The 13,135-nt window shown below is 47.2% G+C and overlaps 1 protein-coding gene across 22 annotated transcripts in view; it reads right to left on the minus strand.

The window, feature by feature from the left end:
- Positions 1-6,895, minus strand: part of ATXN2 (ataxin 2) — a 153,818-nt gene extending 146,923 nt beyond the window's left edge. For 21 of the 22 annotated variants that reach the window (XM_032239683.1, XM_032239691.1, XM_032239627.1 and 18 more), the window contains exon 1: positions 6,031-6,740. In XM_032239683.1, coding sequence (XP_032095574.1) covers positions 6,031-6,740 — 710 coding nt within the window. Of the gene's footprint in view, positions 1-6,030 lie in introns of all 22 variants that reach the window. The other variant, XM_032239659.1, reaches the window with a different exon arrangement.
- Positions 6,896-13,135: the final 6,240 nt, after the last annotated feature.

Below are 13,135 nucleotides of genomic sequence, written 5' to 3' on the forward strand. Positions count from 1 at the left end.
GGAGTATCTTACTCTTGCCCAGGCTGGATCTCGGATCACTGGAACCTCTGCCTCCCAGCTTCAAGCGATTCTCCTCCCTCAGCTTCCCAAGTAGCTGGGATTACAGGTACCCACCACCATGCCCGGCTAATTTTTGTATTTTTAAGAGACGGGGTTTCTCCATGTTAGTCAGGCTGATCTCAAACTCCGGACCTCAGGTGATCCGCCTCAGGTGAAATCCCATCTCTATTAAAAATACAAAACTTGCCGGGCGCGGTGGCTCAAGCCTGTAATCCCAGCACTTTGGGAGGCCGAGGCAGGTGGATCACCAGGTCAAGAGATTGAGACCATCCTGGTCAACATGGTGAAACCCCGTCTCTACTAAAAAATACAAAAAATCAGCCGGGCATGGTGGCGCTTGCCTGTAATCCCATCTACTCAGGAGGCTGAGGTAGGAGAATTGCCTGAACCCAGGAGGCAGAGGCTGCGGTGAGCCGAGATTGCGCCATTGCACTCCAGCCTGGGTAACAAGAGTGAAAACTCTGTCTCAAAAAAAAAAAAAAAAAAAAAAATACAAAACTTAGCTGGGTGTGGTGGCACGTGCCTGTAATCCCAACTACTTGGGAGGCAGAGGCATAAGAACTGCTTGAACCCAGGAGGTGGAGGTTGCAGTGAGCCAAGATCGCACCACTGCACTCCAGCCTGGTGACAGAGCGAGACTCCGTCTCAAAAAAAGATAGAAACTGATGCAAGTTTTGGCCCAAACTTAAAAAGTTTACTTTCTCCACATACTTGAAACAAAAGCTAAACTAATTAGGTAAATAAATAAGCCCAAAAGAAAATAACACATGCCTCTTTGGTTACTAACAGCCATCTACAATTTACCTCTAATGACGTCAAATGTCAATTAACTTTTTTGGTCTAACTTCAGAGATGGTTAGTATCAATATGCACATAGAAGAATAACAAAGGATGATGCCATTTAAACCTTATAAATTACTAATGAGGCCACATGACTAATTAATCCAGATAAAAAGCAAATGGCTAAATACCAGACCTTCAAATCTTTGCTCAAATGTTAGCTCCTCAATGAAGCCTCCCCTAATCCATTTAAAATTGTAACCCATTCCCCTCCCCATGCTCCCTATACCTTTAATCTGCTTTCTTCTAATCCCATAGCTCTTAATTGCTATTATGTACAGGTTGCTAATTTAATGTCTCATTGTCTGCCTAGTCACATTAGAATGTAAACTCCAGAAGAGCAGTATCTTTGTTTTATTCACTGATTCATCCCAAGAATCCTTTGTACATAGATGCTTCAATAAAGTTATGGTCTATGTAGATATTTTAGGCCCTTCTAGAAGGTATTTAACTGCAAGAGATGAACAGTCTCACTGATATCTAAATGGAAATGGAAGCATGATGAACAACTACATTAAATCACAGCACTCTTTTGTTTGTTTTTTTGAGACAGAGTCTCACTCTGTTGCCCAGGCTGGAGTGCAATGGCACGATCTTGGCTCACAGCAACCTCTGCCTCCCAGGCCCAATTCTCCTGCCTCAGCCTCCCGAGTGGCTGGAATTACAGGCACCTGCCACCGTGCCCAGCTAAACAGCACAATTTCTAAGTTGCAATGCCTCAAGAGAAAGCAGCAGTAAAAATACTAAGCTGAAAATCACTAAAAGAAAAAGGTTTTATTCACACTGAATCCTGAGTAACAGAATATCCTGAATAGAGTAACAGAATTGTAAATCCATTTTTTTTTTAAATGAGGAAGGAAAAGTAGAAGAAGAAACGACGAGTTAAACAGTGAAAATTCCCAACAGTGCCATGAAATTACATAAAAGTTACCAAAGATAACTTGGTCATAGGCTAGAAGCTAATAAAAAACACTTTCAGATGAAAAAGGGAGGTTGACAACAGTAACAAAACTTTAGAACAGTTCCTCAAGAACTTCATTCCTGCACTTTACTCACTACTATCATCAGGATACAGCAAGTATCCTCTTTAATAATAGTGGTTACAGGTTTCAAAATATCTTCACATATATTACCTTATTAAATCCTGAGAAAAACCAAATTAAACTCAAACATAAATAATCTGGTAACTAACAAAAGCACTTAATAATGTATGCACTTGACAGTAAAAATGCAACTTTTCCTTTGAAAATTCCCCACGATATTTGACAAACTACGAAGAGACATTTTATGGAAGGGCAACTTTTTTTGGCACTGGAAGTAATATAAGTCTTTTGAAGAATAACAGAGTACAGCTAGAAAGAGCCATAAAAATCCTGAAACCCTTTGACCTAGTAAAACCACTCTTGGGTGCTTTCTCTAAGGAAATAGTTATACTGAAGCAAAACCTATTAGTATAAAAACGTTGGCCAGGCTTGATAGCTCACGCCTGGCCCGCGAATCACAAGGTCAAAAGACGGAGACCATCCTGGCCAACATGGTGAAGCTCCATCTCTACTAAAAATACAAAAATTAACTGGTCGTGGTGGCCTGTAGTCCCAGCTACTCGGGAGGCTGAGGCAGAAGAATCATTTGAACCTGGGAGGTGGAGACTGCACTGAGCCAAGATGGTGCCACTGCACTCCAGCCTGGAGTCAGAGCAAGACTGCATTTCAAAAAAAAAAAAAAAAAAGTTCACTGCACCACTATCTATAATAACGAAAAAGTGTAAACCCAAATCACAACAATAGAATGGTTAGGTAAAAACCCTAATTTTTTTTTTTAATACTGGCCAGGCAAAGTGGCTCATGCTTATAATCCCAGCACTTTAGAAGGCCCAGGCAGGTGGATCACCTGAGGTCAGGAGTTCAACACCAGCCTGGGCAACATGGTGAAACCCTGTCTCTACTAAAAATACAAAATTTAGCTAGGCGTGGTGGCACATTCCTGTAGTCCCAGCTACTAAGGAGGCTGAGGAGAATCCCTTGAACCCAGGAGGCAGAGGTTGTTAACGAGCTGAGATCATACCACTGCACTCCAGACTGGGCAACAGAGTGAGACTCTGGCTCAAAAAAAAAAAAAAAAAAAAAAAAGAATAAAATAACATTCAAGGAAAAAGGCTAACTACAAAGTAACATACACACTACCACTACTACATAAAAATGAAAAGGTTAAAAAGCAAAAGTAAGAATTAGACTGATGGTCGGGCACAGTGGCTCACACCTGTAATCCTGGCACTTTGGGAGACTCAGGCTGGGGGACCACTTGAGGTCTGGCCAGCCTGGCTAACATAGTGAAAACCTGTCTCTATTAAAAATACAAAAATTGGCCAGGAGTTGGAGACTAGTCAGGCCAACATGGCAAAACCCCATCCTCACTAAAAATACAAAAAAATTGGCTGGGTGTGGTGGCAGGTACCTGTAAACCCAGCTACTCGGGAGGCTGAGGCAGGAGTATCCCTTGAGCCCAGGAGGCGGAGACTGCAGTGAGCTGAAAGGCCACTGCACTTTAGCCTGGGTGACAGAGGGAGACTCCGTCTCAAAAAAAATATATATATATTCTAATATTGTGATTACATTGTCTTCCCCAAAACAGCCACCTTCGAAAATGTGTATGACAATTAAAGACAGAATAAATCCCTTCTGAAAGTCATGAAAAGCTATTCACACACACACACACAAAAAAAACAAAAGTCAAATTATAAAATATTTCTTAAAGCAGATTTCCAGACTTTCAAGAATATTTCGCTATCTCAAAACTTGTCAAACCCAATGCTGCATTTTCTTATTTCACCCTTGCTCTCAGAAACTTATTTTCATTGCTGATACGCAAAAACCAAAGGGAGGCGATTCCAGAAGTTGAAACTTATTTACAAGGAATGCAGTAAAGTGATTCAAAATTCAAAGTAATTCTACAAGTACATTAACAATCTGCACAAGAATAAAATTTCACATTATACAAATCCAACACAGTAAATAAAATTTCACCTATTCATCAAAAAGAATAAGGGCTACCATTTAGGTCTCGAGTAAAAGAATATAAAGCAAGGAAAAATCTAAATTAATCTTAAATTGTTGTAAAGCCTCAAGGAACAAAAAAAGACCTTGTGGAACTAAAACATTCCAAATATCTCTGATCACTCAAACTATTCTGAAGCAAATTCTGCTATAATCTAATTTTTAAGCCTAAGAGTCAATGCAACTTAAAATCCTTAGTTTTAATTTGTATGTATCTGAACAAGTTGAAAATATCTGCCAAATCTCCTTCTAATACCTAAGAAAGTGAAAGCAGAATGCATCATTTTCTACAAAAATTCTAGTTAAAATTTTTTCATTCTTCACTAGATGCCAACAAAAAAGGGAAACTGAAGTTACTCTACGACGGGAAATGATCACTTCACCTGAACTAGTTTGGCTAAGTAGTAGCTGGGATGCTTCAGACTCAGAGAAGTTGGGGTGGGGGTGTGTGGCGGGGGACGGGACGGGGCATGTAAAGTCAAATAACTGACAGGCTATTGAAGGGAAGAGAATTCCTAAAAAACCAGCTGATTCCTCTTGATGGGGAACTTCTGTTGTAAATAAAAATTATTTAGAAATGGATTGGTGAAAATGTGTTTTCAAAAAGAAAACTCAGGTGCCTGAAAAATCGTCTTATCCCACCTTCCAAAGCTCAAGATGTCTAAGGAGGACGCCGGTCACTGGCCCTGCCAAGCCGGCGGCCTAGGCCTAAGGGAGGCACAGTAGTGCCTGCAACACGGATGGACTTGGGGCACAGGGGAAATGGACTTGCGTGCCCTTGGTAAGCTCTGGCGGCACTCCCGAAGTTAAGGACACCGGCCACAATGGAATGGAGTCTATTGACATTTGCTTCTCCGTTTGAACACTAAGCATTTTCTTAGTTCGTGAAATGCGAACTGACAATCACCACCCCCCCACACACACCCTCAACAGGCCCTCCTGCACGAACACACCCTCCAGAGTCAAACCCAGTTAGCCGGGACAACACTGATCCCTCGCCCGGTCTCTACCACAACCCCGGGTTAGGTGGGAAAAAGACACTAGTAAACATTTCTGCCTTCAGAAACCCCACCACGTCCCCTGCTGCAATCTCTCTCTCCTAGCATTTCCGAAATTGGGGCGGGGATTGGGAAAAGTGCGCAGGGTGCCCGCTCCCTGCCACCAGAACCGCCACCCCGTATCTCCTGGGTCCAGCCTGGATCCGGCCCTCGCCCACCACTGTTCACAGGCGCCTTCTCCACCGCGGCCTCGGAACAGCAATGCGGATCGGCCGCCACCCGCGCGCCGGAGAGGCCAGGCGGGGGAAGAAGGGAGGCCGGGCACTCCCCACCCCTTCCCTTCCCCAGGAGGGGGAAGGCGGGACGCTGCGGGAGGCTGCACGGAGCCCCAAGATTCCACGGGAGTTCGGGAGCCCCCGCCGCAGCCTCGGAATCAAACGGGGAGGGGTGCGGGGGCCAAGGCCCACCTGTCTCCACCCCGTCTTCCGATCTTTTCCAGGACTGGGAGGGGGCGGGGAGAGGAGCCCCGACAGACCCTGATGATTCCGGAGGAGCCCAGTGCCTACCCCTTAAACGGGCACGGGGGACGCGGCCCTAACTTCTCCCCTTCTGAGATGTCCCCCACGGTGGGGGACGACATGTTCCAGAAAACGACACTAAAGCCTCCAGACCCCTCCAACGTTCACGTCTAAACTGGGGGTGGGACGCTGCCCAAGCATACCCCTGCTGCGGGCGGAGGAGGCGTGCGGAAAGGGGAGCCAGGGGTGACCACAGTCGCGACCCGAGAACTCCTCCCAACACGCGTGGGGAGGGGAGGCCGCTCGCTCCCTCCATCTTGACCGCTGGGGGAGGGGGCGGGGATGCTGCGGGAGGCTGGACAGGCCTGACAATCCCAGAAGACCCCCGCGGCGCCCCCCAGCCGAGCCTCGGGACTCAGGCCCGGGCGAGTCCCCCACAAGCCGCCAGCCCCCAGCCCACCTCGGGCAGCCCTGCCGGTCATGGGGCGGGGACCGCAGCGCCAGCCGCGGGGGAAGGGACGCCGGGCCCAGAGCGGAGGGGGCTGGGGTGCCGACACCCACCTGCCCAGGCCGGGCCTCCCGCTGCTGGCGGTCGCCGCGGCCGCCGAGGAAGAGGGTGCCGTGGCCGAGGACGAGGAGACAGAGGACGAGGACGGCGAAGGCGCGACGGCGGGCGACGCGAGAAGGCCGCTGCTGCCGGGCTTGCGGACATTGGCGGCCGCAGGCGGCTGCGGCTGCTGCTGCTGCTGTTGCTGCTGCTGTTGCTGCTGCTGCTGGGGCTTCAGCGACATGGTGAGGGGCCCATACACCGGCTCGCACGCCGGGCGGGGACAGCTGGGAGCCGGGCGCGCCGAGGAGTCGCCGGAGCGCGGCGGGGACGCGAGAGCGCCGAGCGGGGAGGCGCGGGTTGGCGCGGCCGGGGAGCCGCCCGGGCTGACGAGGGGGAAAAGGAGGACGAAGAAGGGGCGGGGAGGCCCGCCGAGACCGAGGAACCGCCGGAAGCCGGACCGGGATGCGCCGCCGCCGTTGCCGTTGCTACCAAAACAGTCTGAGGCAGAGGGAGGCGAGCGCTGCTGGGAGGGAGGGGGGCCAGGGCCGGGCGGGGGAGGGGCGGCGGAGGGATACGGGCCCGGTACCGCGCCACCGCCGCCCCGCCCGCTTCGCCGTGCCGGCCGCGGGAGCGAGCGCCGCCCCGGCCACCTAGCTACGGCGAAGCGGCGAGGCTCGGTGGCCGCCGCGGGACTCTGAGGAGCTGCGGCCGCTGAGCGCATCGGAGGCCGGGTGCACCGAGGCGCCGGGTGGGCGCTGAGGTACGGATTGGGACTCTTTACCGGAAGTCGGAGGAGTCGGGCGGAAGTAGATCGTGAGGCGGCACGGGACCGGGAGGGACACGTGAAGAGCGGGCGCAGCGCTGGGCCGTGTTCGCGGGGGTCGGGTGAGGGCCAGGCGGCAGGCCCTTCCCGGATCCGCCCTCTCGAGGCGGGTCTGCCCTTCGGGGAGGGCGTGTCGGTCTTAGCCTCTGGGGCCTGCCTGGTGTGGAGAACAGCAGGGAAGCGTTTCTTCTCCCACTGTATTCCTTCAGCGTCCTCACACTCCTGCAGGGACCTTGTTTGCCCCCACCTGATGCAACCCAGAAAATGGACTGCGAGTTCCTTGGGGCGGAGAATGTGTCTTGCTACGTGTAAAGCACCTACAACCCTGCCAGACTCAGGGGACACAGCATCCCGCCGTTTTCCTGCCGTCCCCGGCCGGGCGCACACTAGGCTCTCCAGTGCCTCTGGGCACCTCCCAGGCAGGCCGAGCTGCCCTGCGCTGCTGAGGCTGGAGTGGAGAAACCCTCCGGGGCCACCCACATCTGGGTACCTTTTCCCCACTTTTTCCACCCCAGCCGCGAAAACTCTTCTAGGTATCTGACCTTCATTTGAACCTACGTTCCCTCATTTGAACTTCTTTTTCCTCATTCACGAGATTCTAAAGGAAATATGCGGGACTGAGACTGGTAGAGCTAAGGATAAGCAGACCTCACAAGAACGTGCGAACTTTAGACCTTGTACCCTTTAGAAGTTTTAATTTAACTTAGCCAGCCAGCACAGTAGACCCTTTTTAAAATGTGTTGCATGTAAACTGGAAGCAAGTAGATAACTTTTTTTATTACCTTGAGTAGTGAATCTAGTGTTTTTTAGTGAAATGACTTCAGGAAATAATAGAGGAAGAAACACCAAAATTCCCCTTCAGTGTCCTAGAATTGTCCAGATAAAGACCTAGAAAAACATGGAGAATGATTAAACCAGCAGTTTTCAGTAGCCCAAATGAAATTAAACTCCTAGATAGTTCAGGCAAAAACGATCATTGTATTCTGCCAGTGTAGGAAATCAGTTTTATTTCCCAGCTAAAGAGAGATTGTTGCAAAACCCTTTAAAAATTAACCCAGCCTGGCCAACATGGTGAAAACCCATCTCTACTAAAAATACAAAAATTAGCTGGGGGTAGCGGGTGCCTGTAATCCCAGCTACTTCAGAGGCTGAAGCAGGACAATCGCTTGAACCCGGGAGGTGGAGGTTACAGTGAGATCGTGCCACTGCATTCCAGCCTGGGCGACAGAGCGAGACTCCGTCTCAAAAAAATAAATAAATAAAAATTGACCTAAGAAAATTGGTACTAAAAAACCAGTTGAGGAAACAAAAAAAAAAATAGAAGAGCCTCTTTTTTTTTTTTTTTTTTTTTTTTTGAGACAGAGTCTGGCTCTGTCACCTAATCTAGAGTTCAGTGGCACAATTTTGGCCCACTGCAACCTCCGCCTCCCAGGTGCAAGTGGTTCTTCTGCCTCAGCCTCCGAAGTAGCTGGGATTACAGGCGTATGCCAATACGCCCGGCTAATTTTTGTGTTTTTAGTAGAAACGGGGTTTCGCCATGTTGGCCAGGCTGGTCTTGAACTCCTGACCTTGTGATCTACCCATGTCAGCCTCCCAAAGTGCTGGGATTAGAGGCATGAGCCACTGCTCCTCTAGCCTAAGGGCCTAAATAGAAATACAATCACTTTTCTCTGTTAGGAATCAAAGTCCCAGAATACAGGCCGGGCGCGGTGGCTCAAGCCTGTAATCCCAGCACTTTGGGAGGCCGAGGCGGGTGGATCACGAGCTCAAGAGATCGAGACCATCCTGGTCAACACGGTGAAACCCCGTCTCTACTAAAAATACAAAAAAAAAAAAAAATTAGCTGGGCATGGTGATGCGTGCCTGTAATCCCATCTACTCAGGAGGCTGAGGAAGGAGAATTGCCTGAACCCAGGAGGCGGAGGTTGCGGTGAGCGATCGCGCCATTGCACTCCAGCCCGGGTAACAAGAGCGAAACTCCGTCCCAAAAAAAAAAAAAAAAGTCCCAGAATACAATCTTAAGACTAACTTTCAGGACAATGGAAAGAAAAATGGAAGTATTCAATAAGAAGGCCTAGGCTGGGCACGGTGACCTACACCTGTAATCCCAGAACTTTGGGAAGCCAAGCGGGGCAGATCCTTTGAACCAAGGAGTAGGAGGAGACAAGCCTGGGCAACATAGTGAGACTTCCCCCCATACAAAAAAAAATTTTTTTTTGAGACAGAGTCTTGCTCTGCTGCCCAGGCTGGAGTGTGCAGTGGTGCCATCTTGGCTCACTGCAACCTCCGCCTCCCTGGTTCAAGCGATTCTCCTGCCTCAGCCTCCTGAGTAGCTGAGACTATAGGCACGTCCCACCATGCCCAGCTAACTTTTTGTATTTTTAGTAGAGGGGGGTTTCACTGTGTTAGCCAGGATGGTCTCAATCTCCTGATCCGTCCGCCTCGGCCTCCCAAAGTGCTGGGATTACAGTTGTGAGCCACCATGTGGCACTTAAAAAGTTTTTAAAAATCGGCCGGGTGTGGTGGCTCACGCCTGTAATCCAAGTACTTTGGAGGCCAAGGCGGGCGGATCACCTGAGGTTGGGAGTTCAAGACCAGCCTGACCAATATGGTGAAACCCCATCTTTAAAAAGAAAAAAAAAAAAGGTTTTAAAAATTAAAAAGAAGAAGCCGGGCGCGGTGGCTCACGCCTGTAATCCCAGCACTTTGGGAGGCTGAGGCGGGTGGATCACAAGGTCAAGAGATCAAGACCATCGTGGTCAACATGGTGAAACCCCGTCTCTACTAAAAATACAAAAATTAGCTGGGCATGGTTTGGCGTGCCTGTAATCCCAGCTACTCAGGAGGCTGAGGCAGGAGAATTGCCTGAACCCGGGAGGTGGGGGTTGCGGTGAGCCGAGATCGCACCATTGCACTCCAGCCTGGGTAACAAGAGCGAAACTCCATCTCAAAAATAAATAAATAAATAAATAAAAATTAAAAAGAAGGCCTGAAGCAAATGTAGCTGAGAAAGGTTGTTTTAACCCCTACCACTGAATAAAATCTTAACAATTTTATCGATATAATTTACATACTATGAAATTCTCCTATGTTTGTACTTTTTTTTTTTTTTTTTTTTTTTTTGGACACAGGGCCTTGCTCTGTCACCCAGGCTGGAGTGCAGTGGTATGACCTTGGTTCACCACGACCTCCAGCTCCCACGTTCAAGCAATTCTCCTGCCTCAGCCTCCTGAGAAGCTGGGACTACAGGCACCTGCCACCACGCCCAGTTATTTTTTTTTTTTATTTTTTTGTATTTTTTAGTAGAGATGGGATTTCACTATGTTTGCCAGGCTGGTCTTGAACTCCTGACCTCGTGATCCACCCTCCTCAGCCTCCCAAAGTGCTGGAATTACAGGCGTGAGCCACCATGCCATCTTATTTTGTGTACAATTTAATGATTCTCAGTAAATTTATACAGTTGTACAACCATTGCCGCTAATTTCAGAACATTTCCATTACCCTGGAAGATCCTTCATGTCTGTTGGCAGTTTGGTTCCCATCCTCAGCCCCAGGGAACCCCTAATCTATTTTTTCTCTCTATGGATTTCATATAAGTAGAATCTTACAGCATGCAGCCTTTTGTGTCTGCGTTCTTTCATTTGTCATAATGTTTTCAAGGTTTTTCTAAGGTTGTGGCATGTAGCAGTATTTCATTCCTTATTATTTCTACATCATATTCCACGTATGGACATACCATATTTTGTGTCTACTTGCCAGTGGGTGGATGTTTAGATTGTGTCAACTTTTTGACTATTATGAAAATGCTTCTGGGGCTGACACTGGTGGCTTCTTTCTATAATCCCAACACTTTGGGAGACAGAGGTTGGAGGATCACTTGAGTGTCCAGAAGTTTGAAACCACCCTGGGCAGCATAGAGTAACACTATCTCTATGAAGAAAAACTTTAAAAATAAAAAATTAGGCCAGGCGAGGTGGCTCATGCCTGTAATCCCAGCACTTTGGGAGGCCGAGGTGGGTGGAGGTCATGAGGTCAGGAGATTGAGACCCTCCTGGCCAACATGGTGAAACCCCATCTCTACTAAAAATACAAAAATTACCTGGGTGTGGTGGCAGATGCCTGTAATCCCAGCTACTCAGGAGGTTGAGGCAGGAGAATTGCTTGAACCCGGGAAGTGGAGGTTGCAGTGAGCCAAGCTCGCACCACTGCACTCCAGCCTGGGGAACAAGAGAGAGACTTCATCTCAAAAAAAAAAAAAAGTGTTGTATCAGGTAGCCTCTATGGCATCCTGGAATGATTCTTGCCTCCTGGTGTTCAGACACTGTGAAATCCTCTCCACTTGAATTTTAAAACAAAAACTTTTTTTTTTTTTTTTGAGATAAGATTTTACTCTGCCACTCAGGCTGGAGTGCAGTGCCATAATCTGGCTGAGTGCAGTGCCATAATCTGGCTCACTGCAGCCTCCATCTCCCACGCAGGCCCAAGCAATCCTCCTACCTCAGCCTTCAGAGCAGCTGGGACTTTAGACATGCACCACCACACCCAGCTAATTTTTGTTAAATTTTGGGGGATTTATTGGTTGGTTGGTTGGTTGGTTTTTAGGCAGAGTCTTACTCTGTTGCCCAAACTAGAGTACAATGGTGAGATCTCAGTTCATTGTAACCTCTGCCTCCTGGGTTCAAGCAATCCTCCCCACTTAGCCTCCGTGTAGCTGGGATTATAGGCATTCACCATCATGTCCACCATCATGTCCAGAATAATTTTTGTATTTTTAGTAGAGATGACATTTTGTCATGTTGGCCAGAACTCCTTGCCTCAAGTGATTTGCCCACCAGCCTCCCGAAGTGCTGGGTTCACAGGTGTGAGCCCCCACACCACCCAACCAATAAGCGAACATTATGAATGTTCCCTCTTCCCCCAAATGATTTTCAGACACCCCTTTAAACAAAAGCAACAAGTGTCTTTGGAGAGTTGTCTGCAAAAGCAATGAAAAGTACTCTCCTGAAAGAGTTCTGATATTGAGAAGCGTTGCTAAAATTTAAACTTCAAAAATAGCTATGGTCATTTCAGCTGCTATTTCAGAAATGAAAAAATAGTTCAAGTGAGAAAGCCAGACCTTCAGACTTGGAAATCTAGTCCTGTAGATGCTATACTTGCTTTTTGATTTTCATTGACCCTTCAAATGCCTCAGGGCCCTTTTTTTAGCCTGTTAATAATTTTCTTTTCTTTTTTTTCTTTTCTTTTTGTGACAGAATCTTGCTCTGTCACCCAGGCCCGAGTGGTACAGTGGTACGATCTCAGCTCACTGCAACCTCCGCCTCCTGGGTTCAAGTGATTCTCCTGCCTCAGCCTCCCAAGTAGCTGGGACTACAGGCCCCCACCAACATGCCTGGCCAATTTTTTTATTTTTAATAGAGACGGGGTTTCACCATGTTGGCCAGGCTGGTCTCGAATTCCTGACCTCAGGTGATCTGCCTGCCTCAGCCTCCCAAAGTGCTGGGATTACAGGTGTGAGCCACCATACCCAGCTTAGCCTGTTAATTTTCATCACTTCAGTGATTAATCAAGTCTCAGGTTTGGGGATGACAAACAGCTATGTGAAGCAGAACTATGAAGAGTGATTTGCTCACACTCACTACAGAAGCACACGTCACATGATCTAGTATTCCTGGCAATTCACTTTTCTGCAATCATGCCTTTTCATTTCTCTTCACTTGATCCTGCTTAATGTATGATGATATATTATTCACTCAATACTCTTGATTTCACTTCAAAAACATGAAAATTAATTCAAATCAAAACTAACTTACATCCCCCCAAATCTATCCTCTTCACGTTTTTGTATAGACCAATCCTCATTTAAAGAAAAAAAAAAAAAGAGCAGATGTAATTTCAAAAATAGGACCATAGTTAATTAAACCAATGTTTTTTTCCTAACCGTAGTTACTCGGAATTCATAGAGGCTCATCTATTTGTAGACACTCCAGGAATCCCAAAAGACTAAATGCAATAATAAACTTTTTTTTTAAAAAAAGGAAAAGTGTGAGGGGCAGGGGCATAAAAAAATAATAATAATAAATAAATAAAATAATATTTCTTCAGCACTACGTGGGAACAGTAAAAAATATAATAAAATAATAAAAAAATTTTAAAAAAAGGAAAATTGTTTGGGAGTGGGGGCTTCCAGGAAGGCATTATTTATATACCTTTGAATATAAATAATATATTTATATTATATATAAATATATAACATATATTTATATTATATATAAATATATAACATATATTTATAT

Source organism: Sapajus apella, unplaced genomic scaffold (assembly GCF_009761245.1).
Source record: "Sapajus apella isolate SASKATOON/1434 unplaced genomic scaffold, GSC_monkey_1.0 scaffold2, whole genome shotgun sequence".
Lineage (NCBI taxonomy): Eukaryota > Metazoa > Chordata > Mammalia > Primates > Cebidae > Sapajus > Sapajus apella.